An 18,025-nucleotide genomic window follows, 5' to 3' on the forward strand; every position below is an offset into this window, starting at 1 on the left:
TTATCTAATTTGGGGAGTGGAGAGGGAATAACAAAATGTTGAAACAAGGACACAGGATGACCCATTGCAACAATGATATTCACTCGATACTATGTTGGAAATGAACTTTACAACTTTGTGGCAGGAGGAGGAATGGGGGAGGGAAGGGGTAGTAGGATAAAAACAAAAGAGGAGGTAACAATGCTCAACAAGAAATGTACTCATTACCTTACTGATGTAACTGCAACCCCTCTGTAAAGCATCTTTACAAGAAAAGAAAAGAAAAACAAACAAAAAAAAAAAACTGAAAAAACAGAGCTGGTTGCTGGTAACTGAGATCTAAGGATTGTGGTTCAAAGCCAGCCCAGGCAGAAAAGTCTGTGAGTCTCTTACCTCCAATTAAGCAGCAAAGGCCAGAAGTGGAGATATGGCTCAAGTGGTAGAGAGCCAGTCTTGAGCAAAAATGCCAAGTGAGAGCATGAAGCTGAGTTCAAGCCCCAGTATTCACACACATGCATGCATGCACGCGTGCGTGCGTGCGTGCTCATGCGTGCCCGTGCGTGCGTGCGCGCGCGCGTACACACACACACACACAGAGGCACACTGTAAAATAAATATACCTGAAATTACCTTAATGACCACCTCTTTTCCTCCAACTCGGATAGTCACACAGGCTTGGGAGACATGGTTTTCACATACCCTCTCCACTCTTACAATCTCTTTAGGAAGCAGAGAGCTTTCTGAATCTTGGAGCTCAAAGCGCTGTAAAATTTCAAACAGTCTGTCATTTGCCTTTCATTTTAGGACTAATGTTGAACATTTGGAGGACTTCAATTATAACTGAAATTCATGCTATAGTATAAAAGTAGAGATTAAAATATTAATGAGAATTTTTCTATTTTCCACTAATACATTTCTACTTAAACCATTGTTAACATTGATTTTATTAAAGTTCCCAACCCACACTATTTTTATCAGTAAGAAATGTGTATCATCACCCTGTCCATTCAATTTCTGTTTCCATTAACCTACTTCAGCCTGTCACTGTTTTCACCAGAGCAATTCATCATATATTATGGAGTTATAATGTTAGGATAGTCATTTGTTGGCATGCTTGATGCTCTAACCAGACAGTGAGCCTCTGATAGGCAGATCACACGGTATCTGCTTCTGTGTCCTATATTTCTGTATACATTATAATATAATCATTGCCAAATAAGGGATGTTCAGTTATTGTTTACTAAACTGAATGAAAATACTCAAGGCAAGTTCTTTCCAAGTTTCTCAGCAAAAAAATGATGGTGCAGATTATATTATCAGCGAAGTTACAACACCTTGTTTCTAAGTCACCAAGGGAATGTATTCATTCAGCCATGGTTATGATTGGTTCTACTTAAGTAGGATTGAGAGCCAAGATTTGTAATGAGAAGACTGGATGCATCTGTTACTAAACAAAAAGACATACACATTATGAAGTAGGCCAAACTGAGAAGCTAGAAGCAATTTTATAACTACAACACATGAATGGAATGTAAGTGCCATGAAAGTCATTCCGGCCATTTTTATAGATAGTTCAGAAAAAAATATTCTGAATTCTGGCTGACGAAAATTTCAGTGTGTAATAATTTTTCCTTAAGATACAATCTAATTATGAGATACATAACTTATATAACATTATTAATTTCTATGACAACCTTGGTATAGAATACACTGCCTCTTCACTTGCCCTATAATAGATATCTGTACTCCTTAATTACAAACATTTTTCTAAATTTAATGAAGTTCCTCTCTTATCAAAATTATTTGAAGGCCATTAGGTTATGATAATGATTGAAAACATATATAAATTTGAATTAACAGATCAAGGAGAGTACCCCAAAATGAGGTCACAGAGTATTCTACCAATTAAATCTTTTTCTTCTCTTATCTTAGTAATGCCAATCCATATTTCCTTCTTTAAAAAATCTTGTAATATGTAACTTTAATAATTTTTCTATGTTTTTTCTCATTATAAAGGTCAAAATAAAGAGCAAACAACTAGGAGTGATGGTATACACCTCTAATGCCAGCACTTGGGAGACAGGGGCTAGTAGATTCCATATTTGAGACCAACTAGGGCTACAGAATAAAACTCTGTCTCAAAAACAAACAAACAAATCAAGGTCAAACAAAATGAAGCAATACTAGTTATTTTCAGAAAATGTACCACTTTGAAAGTATTCTATACATATAAGGAGTTTGGAATTCGGGAATAGAAACACATCTGTTTCTCTATTTGGGTCCCTTGATCATACTGACTTATCTAGACAACGAGCATCTTCCCTCAGCTGTTCTACAGAAAACTGGACATTGCTTTGTTTCACCATCATGTCCTCCTTGCACATGCTCTATAGTTTCCAAGGCAGAGGCACGAGCAGGGGCATGGTGTGGAGGGCACTGAGAAACTTCTCTGGAACTGAAGAGTCTTGATCTTTCCTACCAGATGCTCTGCTTCACTGACAAGTGCCAATTTGGCTCAGATACTGATTCAATCAAAGATAAGTGCCAGTTTTCTTTTTTTCAACTCCTACAATAAACATAGTACTATCTTTAATCTCCTTCAACCTGGGGATTTCTTCAGTGTTTCCGTGGCCATTATGGCCTAAACAGTTAATGACTGCTCCTAGGTCTTCTACCTAGGAGGAATACAGTATCTACTCATAGCCAGAAACAATGTTCCTCTAGGAAGAACATTGGAAGTATTGGGAGATACACAATCCCAGTTTGTCCCATGTAGTCAGATTGATTTTACTAGAAAAATATCATTTGCCTTTTTGGTCATCAGTTGAGTATTTTGTAATAAATTTTGTTTGTAATCAATTAACTATTTTGTAAGAAGATGTTCAGAGACTCTATCAATATCCAGTTCCTCATAAAAGTCTACTCACCAGCTCCAACATCTGTTGGTGACAGCTTCCTAAATCAACCACCACTCTGATGGTTGCCAACTGGTGATTTTAATATTTCTGTAATTCCTTCTATAGTTATTAGTAAGCATTCCATATTAAGAAACAGATTTTTGGGGCTGGGAAGGTGGCTCAGTGGTAGAGCGCTTGCCTTGCATGCCTGAGGCCCTGGGTTCGATTCCTCAGCACCACATAAGCAGAAAAAAAAAAGCCGGAAGTGGCGCTGTGGCTCAAGTGGTAGAGTGCTAGCCTTGAGCTGAAGATCAGCTGAGGGACAGCGCCCAGGCCCAGAGTTCAGGCCCCACGACCGGACCCAAAAAAAAAAAAAAGAAACAGATTTTTGCTTTTCCTCCAGATTTCTAAAACTTTGTTTATCAATATGGACACATAAATTCCTGTTTTATGCAAGCTGGAGCCTCTGTTATTTTAACATATTGACATCATTTGTTGAAAATGCCCTTACTCTCTAGAACAATAAGATATCCCAGGCTCATCTTGTATATTTCTTGGCCCAATACTGTTTCCGCCCTTCATCTAAGGTGTTTTGATTCTTTTGAGGTGACTGTGGTATTTAGAAATCAATGTTTAAGCACTGGATGAGCTCATAGGTTTTAAGCTTTCTCAGGAGACAGAACAAAACAACATATGTATGCATATACACACACTCTATTATTATATCTGCTTGTTCATATATGTTGAAAAAGCCCATGATTCTTAATCACATTTTCAATCCCTATCTAACAGCTCAGGATTCATTTGTGCCTTTCCTCTCTCCATGTTTATAAATCCCTTCTCCAAGAGTGCCAAACATAGCTCTCATTATCCTTAATAAATTCTCATTTGCTTCATTAATTTGCTTATTTCCCACTATATGAAATCTCCTAGCGATATTAGCCCACAGGCCTGCTTCCCTGTCACTGCTTTCTTGCTACTGGCATCTAGTGCCTCCAAGTCTGGAAAAGAAGAGGAAAGGCAAAAAAAAAAACAAAAACAAAAACAACTCACAAACAAACAAAAAAACCATTGGGAGAGAAAAATAGGAGATACTTGGAAAAGAGAAAAAAAGGAAAAATGGAAATGAAAGACAAGAAAAGAAGGAAAAGGGGATACTTACTTTTAAAACACCTTCCACAGCCATCTTCCCTTCATGTCCTAGTAAAATGGTATATGGATACAGCCACTGAATTGCTTGTTTGATTGACATCATGGGAAAGGAATCCTATTTGCAAGCAGATATACAGAGGAATAATCACAGAAAAATGATCTGAAATGTATATATGCCATTAAAATTTCCTTACTATTCTAGAAGTGTAGATAAGTAAATATTATTTCTTTCTCTTTCTCTGGGTGACATCACTCATTACTGTCTTTTATCCATGAAGCCAACTATAATGGCTCCCATTCATCTATGTCTACTCTTAACTCTTCTTGAGCTTTAGATCTGGACCACCAATTATCCATCACATGAGACTACAGTACATGGATTGGACATATCTAAAAACCACATGTATTCATCCTAAGGAACCTAATTCTACTTCTTTAATTTGGATTCAGCTCATTCACATCCACTTGATTTTTGAAATTATAATGATAAAATTAGGAAGTATACTTTACTTATCCCCTGAAATCAAATTGCACTCCTAGATTTATTCACTCTGCTTTAAAGAGGCTTATTGACAGGAATGAATACCAAAAGAAATTCAATATAGATTTTCTGTTAAATGATTCTATCAAATTACTGTTAATATTGTATTACACATAATAATACCTTCTAATTTTTAAAAGACATCTGCTTAAGGTTTAAAGGAATAATGCAGTTTAATTTCAATTACTAAAGAAAAACAGTTGGGAGAAAGAATGTTCATGCAAGCCAATGGAACAATAAGTTAACAACTGATGCTTCTATGTAAAAGAATTATGGATGTTTGTTCACTATCTTTCAAATTTTTATTGACTTGAGGATTTTTAAAGTAAAAAAAGAATATAAGCAAAAACAAAGAATGAAAAGTATAAGATTTGATTTAAAAAAGGGGGGGGAATGTTATTCTTGATGTATATGACAATGTAAACAATGCCTGAGAATAATTGCCTGACTCACTGGAAACATTTAGAAAAAAAAAATTGAAAACAAAAATCTTCTGTTGCTCTTCTTTTCTAGCTCTCACTGCTCTCTCTCTGCTCTAGCTCTTTCCTCTCTCTTTCCCAGCCACGTGGAGTGCCAACCTTGCCTGGTCCCAGCAGGTCTACTGAATAAACCTACCCCCTTACCTGAATACCACGTGAGTGCTACTGTTCTTACCCCTCTCTCTGCTCTTTTCTAGCTCTTTTCTCTCTTTCCCAGCTCTCTCTCATTCCCAGGCCTTTCCCAGCCACGTGGAGTGCCAACCTTGCCTGGTCCCAGCAGGTCTACCGAATAAACCTACCCCTTACCTGAATACCATGTGCGTGCTGCTGTTCTTACTCACCTACCTCTTTTTAAAAACCTAACATAAATGGTGCCGTGACTCGGATAAAGGCTTAAAGTCAGGAAAGCTGGGATTTCTCTATTTTTTTCCTCTTTTTTCTTTTTTTGTTCTTCCCTTTTTGCTCTGAGGAATACCCACAGTTCTGACGGCCTTTTGCGAACCAGTCTGTCTGCAGCGGAATCAGTGCATCTATACCATTGCTGCCTTCACATCCACGTCCACACCACTTCTCTACTCTGGTGAGTGAAACTACTCTACGGCTCTCTGTTGCTCAGTCTCTGTCCAGACGTGGCGCCACGCCAGAGAGCTCCTACGGCCTTTAGCTGAAAGGCCGGTCACCTCTGAAGCCGAGGACGCTTGGTTTTGGGGGCTTAGCCATTTCTCTCTAAAGGGCTCTGGGGGAAGTCGGGATGCCGCTTCTGCCTGGTCAGCTCTCCTTCACTCACCAGACTGACTCTACTCATTTGATGGGGTGCTACAAATCACGCCTGAGCCATGAAACCCCTTTGAAATGCCTCCTGCGCTCCCTGGAAAGCCAGAGAGCCTAATTTTATGCCATTCTCAGAAGTACACAGTTTTTGCTACTGCAATGGTAAATGGTCAGAAGTTTGTTTAATTTCAGGCTCTCTTTGCTCTCTCTCTGCCATTCATGTCCAACTTTCTACCCTTTTTTCTACAACTTTTTGGCTTGTGCCTTGAAGAGTGCGACGCAGGCTGGGTCCCAGGGACCCCCCTCTAGGTTCCCTCTCAAAGGCTAGCCAATGTAGGCTTGGTCTATTTGTTCAGGCTTTCTTTGCATTCTTTCAGAAATTCGCCATCTTGAATTCGCCATCTTGGCCACGTGGTGGATTAAGGGTTTGGCCCCATCTGACCCTTAACCTTCCACTAAGTTTACTACTCCATCCATCTATTCTAAGGTGCCTTGCTAACAAGTTGCTCTTTTCACAGGCCCTGGTAACTGAGGCCCAACAATCTGATGTGCTTCGTTAGCAAAGATGTCTAAACGTTGTCAAAATTTTAGGTTTTGAGTTTTGCCTTTTGTGTTTTGTGTTGTGTATTCTACTACTGACTACGTGGTTCTAAAATACTGGGCATATCTGTGCTAAAATTCTCATCACATCTAATGAGTTTTGTCATTTCAGAATATTTGTTGGCAATTCTTGATAAGAACCAGGTAAGCTCTACTTATTCTACTTGATCTCCTTGTTGCCTTAATTGGAAATAATAAAGGGCTTTTGTGGCAAAGATTGCAGTTCAAAGCCCGCCGGGCTGAAAAATCCCTAAGACTCCATCTCCCAGCTAAACTCTGCAAGTGGTACTATAACTCAAAGTGGTTCAGTCCTAGCCTTGAGCAGAAGTGCTCAGGGACAGTGCCCAGGCCTTGAGTTCAAACCTCCTTGAATACCAACTGGGACAAGCCATCCCAGGAAGGAGCACCTAGACTCAGCCAGTCTGGGGAACAAGGGAACATGGAGAGGAGTAAGAGGAGATGTCACATCAGCAACTTTGTGCCTGCCCTTTCAAAATTAACCTGAGCCGGGAGGTCAGTAGAAGTAAGAAGCCTGCCCATCTAGTGTCCATACCTGTCTACCTATTAACTGGACAGGAATTTAGATTCTTGCCTTTGTCACCTGACTTCTCCACCTAGTCGCCCGATGTCAGAAGTAGCTAGGGACATTTCTACCAACATTTTCAGCCCCAAGTCCTTCTTCTTGCCATTTATTTGCTCTCTAGTATTTTTTTTTCCAGCCCCTCAATGCTCATGAGACTTCTCCAGATTTCATCTAAGGACTCATGCCACCAAGGGACAGCTGCTGCTCACTGCCTTCTCTGGGAGGAGACCAAATTCCAGCCTTTTACCCCTATTGTCAACGCCCCTTGTCAGCAGGAAGTAGCCAGAGAGAATCCTCGCCCTATTTCATGATTATTAAAAGGCTGGAATGTAAGGTCGGCTCCTGGATGGCTAGCAGACTCCACCCTCCTCGCAGCAAAGTCTCCACCCAGTACCTGCGTTACCTAGGCAACTGGGACACCTGGAAGAGGTCACATCTGCATCCGCTGAGGTCACATCTGAATTTGATGTGGCCACACCTTTCCCCGCCCATACCCTAGATAAGGGCTAGCCCAGGCCCAGACTCGCTCTTCCTCTCTCTGTTCATTTCTAGCTCTCTGCTCTCTTTCCCTTTTCTAGCTCTTTTCTCTCTCTTTCCTTTCTTTCCTCTTTCCTTTCCCAGCCACGTGGAGTGCCAACCTTGCCTGGTTCCATCAGGTCTACTGAATAAACCTACCCCTTACCTGAAAAAAAAAAAAAAATCTTAGGTTAGGCCTGATAGCTCACACCTATAATCCTATCTGCTTGGGAAGCAGAGACAGGAAGATCACAGTTTGAAGCCACTCTGACCAAAAGTGAGGGAGACTTGCATCTCAACCAATAAGCTATGCACAGTGATATATGTTTGTAGTATAGCTATGTGAAAGACAGAGGTAAAAGGATTGTAGTTTGAAGAATAAAACACAAAACTATCTGAAAATGTAATTAAGACAAAAAGGGGTGTAGGCATGGCTCATATGGGTAGTTCTGGCTTAGCAAACACAAGTACCTGAGTCTAAACTCCAGTAACACACATACAAATAAAAAATAAAAATGAGAATCTTATTAAAAATACTCTAAGGCAATATTTCCCACTGCTTAGATGATAGTCTCCTCAAGAGAATCTCAATAGTCTCACATTTGTTCCTATACATGAAAGCTCTCCCTAGCCATCCTTGCTCCAACAGATATGTCTTTCTCTAACATAAGTCTGTCTGATCATTGCATACCTTGCCTATGTCATGTTTACTGGACCACTTCTTCTCCATCATAAAATCCAGGCAACTCCATTAGCCTTACAAAATATATTACAATACTGTTCTAATCTCTTTCTACCATACACACACACTTACTCTAGGATAACACAACTTGTTCTCATTCTCCAAAAGTATCAGGCCCTTCTATGACTGAACGCCTTTGTGTGTACCCTCTGCCTAGAAGGCCTCTCCATCATTCCAGCCATACCCTTTGTTACTGTAAGCGTAGTGGATTATGTCAGTGTTCTACCACATCCCCCTCAGGTCTGCTGGGCTTCCTGCTTTCCTACCCACAAAGCTGCCACAGGTCTTTCTAGGAAAACCATCCTTGGGCACCTGCAATCAACTCCCCCTCCCCTCACCCCAAGCTTAGAGAACTGGGAAGTTGTGTCCTCTGAGATAAACATTAACAAATGACCAATTGGTGCTAGCTATCTCAATGGCATATCTCTCACTTGATCAGGTTGAGAACGCATGTCCAGTTCTCCAAAACCACAAGCTCTTTAGGAACTCAGCTGTCTCTGTGCAGTTTACTAAACTGCACAACAAATCAATTCCAGGTCTCCTATAGAACAGTATGAGTGATCACTTCCAATGATTAACTTTCAAATCTCTTTACTACGTTTGGGTTACCACTCTTTAATTTATATTATACATACCAAGATTTGAACTGCAGCTGGTAAACTATCTAGAGGAAAATCTGGAAGTCCAAGAGTAGAAGATTCTTGGGAACAGAGCGTTGTGGCAAAGGACAAGAGCTGAGAAAGTCTAAGAAAGAAAAAAAAGATACACAATTTTTCTTGAATCATTTTGAAACATAAAATGTACAAATATATTCAACATAAAACAGCTATGCCAAATCAATGTAAAAAGATGGCCCTTACTATTAATTCTAAAAGAACAATGCTCCATATCATAATATTCGATTTAAAACTCAGAAGCTGGGCTGAGAAGGTGGCTCAGTGGTAGAGTGCATGCCTTGCATGCATGAGGCCCTGGGTTCGATTCCTCAGCACCACATAAGCAAAGAGAAAAAAGCCAGAAGTGGCGCTGTGGCTCAAGTGGTAGAGCGCTAGCCTTGAGCTGAAGAGCTGAGGGACAGCGCCCAGGCCCAGAGTTCAGGCCCCACGACCGGACCAAAAACAAAAAAAAATAAATAAATAAAAATTAAAAAAAAAAAACTCAGAAGCTGGTTAGTTACACTGACACATTTCCTAAATCCATTACAATATGTGAACTTTTTCAACTTGGTACAAATCTACCTTCCCAGCCTCAGTGCCTATATAGTTCAATCCTAAAACAAAGTTATAGCCACTAAAAACATTTTTAAATGATAAGGGCACAGAACAAACTCTCGTATCTTGTGTTTTTTTTTTAAGAAAAATCACTTAGAATTTCTTGATTACATTTGGCATATGGCAAAATCTAACTCATTTTATAGAACTCATTTCAAATGCTGGTTCATCTGTGAAGCATTTATTAAGTCTCAAGCACAAATAGCTCCAATAATTTGAAACTATGATACTTAACTATACTATATCAAACTAAGTGACTGTTCAAATCTACTAGAAATTGAGTTTTGGCATTAAAAATCATTCTTTTATTAATTTTATCACCACACTTGTCAAACCTCTTAACATTAAAAATTTCTTCCAAAATAATTCTTGAGTAAATAAACCCATCAGTCAGTGAACAGGCAAAATAAATTCAATATTAAGTATCCAATACTTATAAAAGCACACTTACCTTTCAGCAGGAACATTGGATCCTACTGAATACAGTAGTTTAAGTTGGTCCTAAAATAACATCGAAACATATCAAATTAATAAGGGATACAACAAATTAAGTATAAGCACAATATAAGCACAATACAAACTTTTTATTAAGCAGACACTACATAATCCATCAAGAAGATCATTTCTTGATACATCCTATAGTGTTTCAAAAGAAAAGTCAGTATTTAAAATATTTTTTTTCAATCTGGGCATGGTGGTTCAGGCCTGTAATCAATCCTAGCAATAAGAAAGCTCAGATAGGGGGCTGGGAAGGTGGCTCAGTGGTAGAGTGCTTGCCTTGCATGCATGAGGCCCTGGGTTCGATTCCCCAGCACCACATAAGCAAAAAGAAAAAAGCCGGAAGTGGCGCTGTGGCTCAAGTGTTAGAGCACTAGCCTTGAGCTTAAGAGCTGAGGGACAGAACCCAGGCCCAGAGTTCAAGCCCCATCACCGGACCCCAAAAAAGATTAAAAAAAAAAAAAAGAAAGCTCATGTGGGAAGATTATAAATTCGAAGCTAATCTCAAAAGCAAAGCAAAAACAAAAGCTCTCTCAGACAAAAAATACCATAATATCCTTTTTTCCTTTAACTACTGATAAGGACATTTAAAAACACAGTAATATTTTATAGAATTGAATTTCCTCTTGTAAACAAGTTTTTTTGTTTGTTTGTTTTGTTGGTCATGGGGCTTGAACTCTGGGGCTGGGCAATGTCCCCCAGCAATTCAGCTCAAGGCTAGTGCTTTATCACTACAGCCACAGTTCCACTTTCAGTTTTCTGGTGGTTTATTGGAGATAAGAATCTCATGGAATTTCCTGCCTGGGCTGGCTTTGAACTGTGATCCTCAGATCTCAGCCTGCTAAGTAGCTCAGATTACAGACATGAGCCACGGGCACCCAGTTTTATAAACAAGTTGTTTAAAAAAAAAATACACTATCCTTGGTCACACTTACCTTGAAGGGTAGAAAATAAATATCTCTGGCTTGAAATCTTGAACGGAGAGGGGGGTCTAGTGGATTCCCAGAGTACCTGGGCACAGGCAAACCCAGGGCAATCACTCGGAAATTTTCACTAACTCGGACAATCTTCCAAGCATCCAACTCTGCTTTAGTGTGATCCTAAGAAAGCCAGAGATCAGAAAACCAGCATAAGTGATATAGATTTCAGCTATAGGAGGTGACAGGCTTCTTAAGAAATGTTTCTTTTGTCGTTGTTTTGTGTGTGTGTGAAAATACTGTACAGAGGGGTTACAATTACATGGGCAAGATAATGAGTACATTTCTTATCAAGCATTATAGCCTCCTCCTTTGTTTCCCTTTCTCATCCCTTCCCATCCCCCACCCAAGCCCCCCCACACCTCCCCACCCCCCCCCCCCCCCGCCCCAAAGTTGTAAAGTTCGTTTTCGACATAATGACTTGTACATCTCATTGTTGCAATGGGTCCACCTGTATCCCTATTTAAACGATTTGTTTTTCCCCTTCCCCTCCAGAAATTATACCAACATCAAATACAGTGAAAGCAGGGGTTATACTGTAGGGGAGGGACATACAAAGCAACAAAGAAATAATCTTATAAATGTGTTAGAAACAATTGCATGAAAGAAAAAAAACATTTGAATACATATCTTAGGGTTCATTTCCCTAACATCACCTTATCTGACCTTTTCTGCTTGACTCAGACATATATTAGATATTGCAAATAAGGGAAACCATGGGATCTATGTTTCTTTGGGCCTGGCTTACTTCACTGAAAAAATTAAGCTCACTTGTTGAAGGAACTGTCTTTGAGAATACTCTCAATATCAAGGTGTCAAGGAAGACAGCATAGTGAATGAGACTCAGTATGCCAGGGAAGGCTCAACTTGAAGACTGGTGTTAGAAAGTCAACACATAGCCTAGTGCTGTTGGCTCACATCTGTAATCCTTGCTACTCAGGAAGCTGAAACCTGAAGGATGGAAATTCAAAGCCAGCCAGAAAAGAAAGGTTAAGGAGATTCTATGTCCAATTAACCATCGAAAAGCTAACTCAAGTGATAAGAGCACAGCAGTAAGCAAACAAGACAAGCAAGAACATGAAGTCCTGAGTTCAAGCGTCCAGATTAAGCATCCAGGAAAAAAAAAAAGAAAGAAAGAAAGAAAGGCAGTTCACACACCAAGGAATAAAGAGTCTTGGGTCAGATCACCATGCCTTAGTCAGTACTGTGGGGAACCAAGTCAGGAGGGTAAAGGAAATACATGATCAGAGGCACAAAAAGTAGTACTAAAATAACAGACCATTTGCATAGTGGAGAGTGGCTACAGATCTCAAACAGATAATTTTATTTGTGGATATAGTACTAGCAAGCCATTATTAGTAATAACTAATATGTTTTGAAAGCTTACTACATGGTAAGTGCATTCCATGAATTTTTCTCATTAACTTTCCTGAAGTTCTCATTTAATTCCTCAGAGTTTCTCATTTAATGAACTACAATCCAAGCAGACCACCTCCTTATATGAATGAACAGACTGAAGTCAAAGGCATTATGTAACTTTCCACGTTCTGTACATGACAGAGCTGACAGAATGGAAACAGTATAGATTTTAGAGTTGTAAATCCTGGCTCATTCCCTTGATTGCACACTCCAGCTAAATGATTAAGGAATGTTCTTTTACCCTAGGACCCACAGCCTTCCTATCTATAAACTGGAAACAACTTGGCTACTTATTTTTAGTGCTGTGCAAACTCAATGTGATAATATATGGGAAAGCAACTGGTCCTGAGTATCAGTTCCTTTCCTCTCACAGACTTAAGTACTTAAGGTAAGTATACTTTGCTCCTTACACTGATTCCATGAATGTACATGCAGATACGTTCAGAGGAAGGACCATGGCATAGCTTTCATTAGGTCTTCAAAGGTCATATCCTACACATCAGTGTGGTACTCTGAATATGATTTTGACTATGACCCAATTCCTTTCCTGGGACAATTTGTGTCTGACTCCCAATCTCAGCAACCTCCACCACTCATGACCCTGTGCTCCAAGTTACCTCACAACTATAATTCTCCAAACACATCATGCTTCACCAACACTGCTCTGTTTCAGAGGAACACCCCTCCTATTTTGCATAGCAGAAACATAAATAGTCAAAGCTTAGCAACTAACATCCTTATAAAAAACTGTTCCTCTCCCCCTCCTTAGAAGCACCTTTGTACCACATCATTATATCTTTTCCAAGCTTCTATCATTATGCATCTGCCTCATTCTAACTCCAAGCTCAAGAGGACTTATTGCCTCATGTATATAATTGGAAAAACTCTATTGATTAATTACATAATTTTTAAATAAACATTTTAATTCATACCTAAAGTCACAAATAGAATCACACTATGAAACAAAAGTTTTGAAATACTAAAGTCATTATGTTGAATCTAGCTAGATATAAGTAGAACTTAAGTTATAGTATTGGAATCTGTTTATAATCAAAATTGTCCTAAGATGCAAGTGTCTGGTAAGGGATCTTATTTATATTCTCATGAGATAGCCTCATGATTACAAAAAAAAAAAACTTGTCAACAAAAAGTATGTAGCTATACTGGTATTTTTTAAGAAAAATAATGTAGCACACTCTTCTCATTTAATAATAACAACCATTATAGTCTATTAAAGCTCATTGAGCCCCGCTTCACAAATCCTTATACAAATATGTTCAATAACTTTGCACGGTATTCTACTATAAAAATAAAAAACATATAAACTTTTTGCTGTAAAGTAGTGCCTATGCTTTAAAAGAGACTTCATATTCCAAGTAATATTCTTCTGTAATTTGTTTGCTAAAGAGCTGGCAAATAATATAATTTCTAGTGGAAAAGTCATCTTGTAATTAGGAAGTATCTAAAGAGAGTGTTCTGTGTAATGTCTACCTACAATAATAATAACTAAAATACTAAAAATAAAATAATAAAAATTGCTTTCATTTTAGTAAATGTACAATAGTAACATAAAGGAATGAATCTGTTTTTCTTATTTATTAGCTATCTCCTTCTAATTGTATTAGAGTGAAAAGGATCTTTAGACAACTCTAGAAGAAAATGACTCTACTACACAAGGAAAACACCATCTAGAAACTACATAAACAGCAAAGAAACAGACTGCTATAAAGATTGCAAAGTAGGGTGCAGAGAAATAGAATCATATGGCAAGAATTAGAATAGGACGCTACTGGCCCAGCCATTAAGCTTCTATTCAAACAGACTTTCTGGTATCCACATCTATTATTCAGTGCCTGATGTGTTCTGAGATTGTATTAGCACTCTGGGAGCAGGATCAAAAAGGCATAAGACACATATCTTGTTCTTGAACAATCTGCAACACCGGGGTAGTAAGATGAGCATCCATATATCTGTATAGAGCAGGTATAAGAAAGGTACCAAATCCTACAATGCAAGTAAAGAACCATCAGTCTCAGAGAATGCACTGTTTCCAGTGTGTGTGTCAGCTTGAGAAAATGAACAAAGGCTAAATGTTCTCTTATCGTTTGTGACACCACTCCCACAGCTCCTAAATAGTCCTTTATTCAATACTTTGCTCTCTTTATGTACACATATAGCACAGCATTTTTATTGTACTTGTTTTCTCATTCAGTGAATAGTTAAAGAGAAGAAAGACAGAAAGAAATGGGACAGGAGGTAGTAAGATCACATATATTCCATTGGAAGGATGGATTCTGGACCTTACTGACTAGAACTAGAAGCTGTTGAGATCAGATCACAGGAGTGACCCAATCTGACACATTTTTTAAAACAGTCACTGAGTGCTGTGCTGAGAATGGTGGAGGAAGCAAGGATGGAATCAGGGAGTTCAGTTAGGAGCTAAGAATAATGTACTGCTGGCTTGGATGGTCAAGGTATCTTTAAATACAATATTCCTTACTGGGCTTTTTTTGGCTTGGTACCTATGAACCCAGTACTGTCTATATTTTTAATAAGTTGTTGTTGAGAGAAAGATGAAAGTAGGGGAATAGAGGAAAATAAGTAAGAGAGAATAATTATAAAGCTGACAAAAAGAAAAGGAGTAGAAATCTGAGAAGTCTTCTGACATGGTCTGCAAACAGAATAGCCTTGTAAAACCACAAACTCAAGATTTAATTACCTCATCAATTTGCTAAAGGGCCATTTGAACACTTATCTTAAATCCAATAGAACCATACTTCACACCACAAGATACTATGACTTGGCAGCAAAGGCAAAGCAATCCATTTTCCTTCTCTTACTTGGAGAAGTTTGTCATAGCGCTCAGCAGACATCAGGAAGCGTCCATCTTCAAGCTGCATCTCTCTGTTTTCCAGCAAGTTGTTCAACACAGGAAGAACGTTCCTTTCTGCCTTTTCCAAGCCTTCCAAAACAAGAATTCTGCCTTCTGTGGCAGCACGAACTGCACACTATATGCAAGAAACACAAAAACAAAATGAGAATACTTAAGGTAGCAAGACCTGGCCTAATTTCACTTACACTGAAAACTAAACTTGCATTTCTGGCTATAGATGCTGTGAATGAGGAAATCTGCATTCGATATAATTTTGTGCTTTTCCCCCCCGCATCTATATGATCTTAGGAAAGTAATTTTTACCTCTATAGACCTGTTTATTCATTTATAAAATGAAGAGGCTAAAAGAGTTAACTCTCTTAAGGTTCTTTTAGCATTAGCATTATAGATACCAATGAAATAGAAAACTAAGCTACCCATAAGCAGGTAACATAATTAAGTAAGGGAACACATTCCTTAATTAGAAAAGGGAAAAGAAGCTAACCATTTACTCCATCTATTCCACAAACTTCTTGTGAAGATCAAATAAGCTAGGCAAAAAGGCTTGAAGACCATGTTTGTGAATGAGTCATCATGGAATGAATTCCAGTTTAGTCTGTGCTCAGGGCTGATAACATTACACGCTTGACAAAGACAGAATAAGAGTCAGGTTTTATAGGAGCCTATAAACAGACTGATTTCACCAGTATTAGAAGTCTTTTAATAAACTTAAGGAAATTAATACTGGAGAAAAATGAAAATTAAAGTAGAACTCCATCCAAAAATGGTATTAAGACAGGAAAATTGTAATGCCAGAAAAGTATTAGAAATGTAACAAAACAAGAAAACTACTCTCTTTTAACAGACAGGCTCTAAACAACATAGAAAAACAATATTTTTATTAAGATCTTAAAAATCATATTAAGATTATATTACTTTTATTAAAAATTGATGATATAAAAACATTAAGAAAAGAAAACCTTAGACACATTTCTCTTTCTTGCACATACAACAGACAGGATTAAGGTGCTAAATATATGTTGCCATCCTCCCTTTGGGGCCATATTACACTTCATGTCCATGGACACTGTGTGTCCACTAAATATAAACAGTCCAGAATTACATCCTTAACAACATCTTCCTCTACCAACCCGGTCCTTCCTGAGTAATTTTTGTGTGTGTGCCAGTGGTAGGGCTTGAACTCAGGGTCTGGACACCGTCCTTTAGCTTTTTTGCTCAAGGCTAGCACTCTCCCACTTGAGCAACACTTTGATTTCCTTTTTTTTTTTGGTGGTTAATTGGAGATAAGAGTCTCATGGCCTTTCCTGATTGCTCTGACTTTAGAACCTCAATCCTCAAATAACACTTTTAACTCCAACTTTGGAACCTCAATCCTCAAATCTCATCCTCCTGAGCAGCTAGTAATACAGGCCTGAGCCAATTGGCACCTTGCTGGTGAGTAATCTTAACAACATGGAAGACAACACTTCTGTGCTGTTCATTCACCCAGCAGTCTCAAGTTTTCTAGAACCCAGAATCATAGTGTTCCATTGCATGGACAAAACCTATTTTCCTCAAAACTTCCTGCACTTCTTACATTTTTTACTTAAGGTGGAGTTAACCATTCAACCATGACAAGATGTTTGTAGCTTTTTTTTTTTCCTAGGGCTGAGGACCTAACCCAGGGCCTTGCGCGCGCCGGGCGGGTGCCCTTCAGTTGAGCTAAACCCCCAACCCCATGACAAGATGTTTGATTCCCATCTCACTTCCTACCTTCAGTTTGTCTCCATATTCTGATTATTTAACCTCTCAGTAACTTCTTGAATTCATTCATCCTTTTGCACTCCATCCTTAGCTCAAGCCCTTCACACTCTAATCTCCCTAGTAGTACAAGCTTGGTTAATTTGGCATATAAGCCTATCACAATGTACATCTGCAAGACTATGTTCTAACATTAGCTGTATCATATGTGGTCCTTGTGTGGCAATGAATTAATGGCAATTTCCCTGTCACTTGAGTATATGATGCTGCTTTATGAGAAAATCTCAATCTTTACTTATAGTGATGTCTTTAATTTTCCTTTAAGTACTAATCCAAAAAAAAAGTCAAACATTTGAAGAAAGAAGAACACATCTCTAATGTTTTAACAGCCAGGGAAATTCCTGGAATAGTATTGATTTTCCAAACTTTTTCTTTTTTTTTTTTTGGGTCCAGTCGTGGGGCCTGAACTCTGGGCCTGGGCGCTGTCCCTCAGCTCTTCAGCTCAAGGCTAGCGCTCTACCACTTGAGCCACAGCGCCACTTCTGGCTTTTTTCTTTTTGCTTATGTGGTGCTGAGGAATCGAACCCAGGGCCTCAGGCATGCAAGACAAGTGCTCTACCCCTGAGCCACCTTCCCAGCCCCTGATTTTCCAAATATTAAAGAGAAGATAAAAATTGCTTAAAATCAGTCATGCTTTTTGTTTCCTTTTAATAAACTGATGAATTTTACATTGTACAATAGAGCTTCTTTTACGCCAATTAACCATGATAAAAATATTTTATTAACTTATATTAGACAAAAGATAATCATCCATTTTAAGAATAAGATCAACTAATAGATAATCCATCAACTATTATTATTGCAAATATTGTTACTCTTCTATAAATAACTTATTTCTTCCTTTTATACATATTTATGTATTTTTGAAAGATTCATGGATAGAAGCGACTTAGTAGTTCCTGAAGAA

At 38.5% G+C, this 18,025-nt stretch overlaps 1 protein-coding gene across 2 annotated transcripts in view; it reads right to left on the reverse strand.

The window, feature by feature from the left end:
- Vwa8 (von Willebrand factor A domain containing 8) overlaps positions 1-18,025 on the reverse strand; it is a 295,472-nt gene that overhangs the window by 238,046 nt on the left and 39,401 nt on the right. For both annotated transcript variants that reach the window (XM_042685395.1, XM_042685396.1), the window contains 6 exons: positions 15,266-15,433; positions 10,965-11,129; positions 9,983-10,032; positions 8,896-9,004; positions 4,039-4,143; positions 610-741 (listed from right to left, as the gene is read on the reverse strand). In XM_042685395.1, coding sequence (XP_042541329.1) covers positions 610-741; positions 4,039-4,143; positions 8,896-9,004; positions 9,983-10,032; positions 10,965-11,129; positions 15,266-15,433 — 729 coding nt within the window. The remainder of the gene's footprint in view (positions 1-609; positions 742-4,038; positions 4,144-8,895; positions 9,005-9,982; positions 10,033-10,964; positions 11,130-15,265; positions 15,434-18,025) is intronic.

The sequence above is a fragment of the Dipodomys spectabilis genome, unplaced genomic scaffold (genome assembly GCF_019054845.1).
Source record: "Dipodomys spectabilis isolate Male_0828 unplaced genomic scaffold, ASM1905484v1 ptg000095l, whole genome shotgun sequence".
NCBI classification, from domain to species: Eukaryota; Metazoa; Chordata; class Mammalia; order Rodentia; family Heteromyidae; genus Dipodomys; species Dipodomys spectabilis.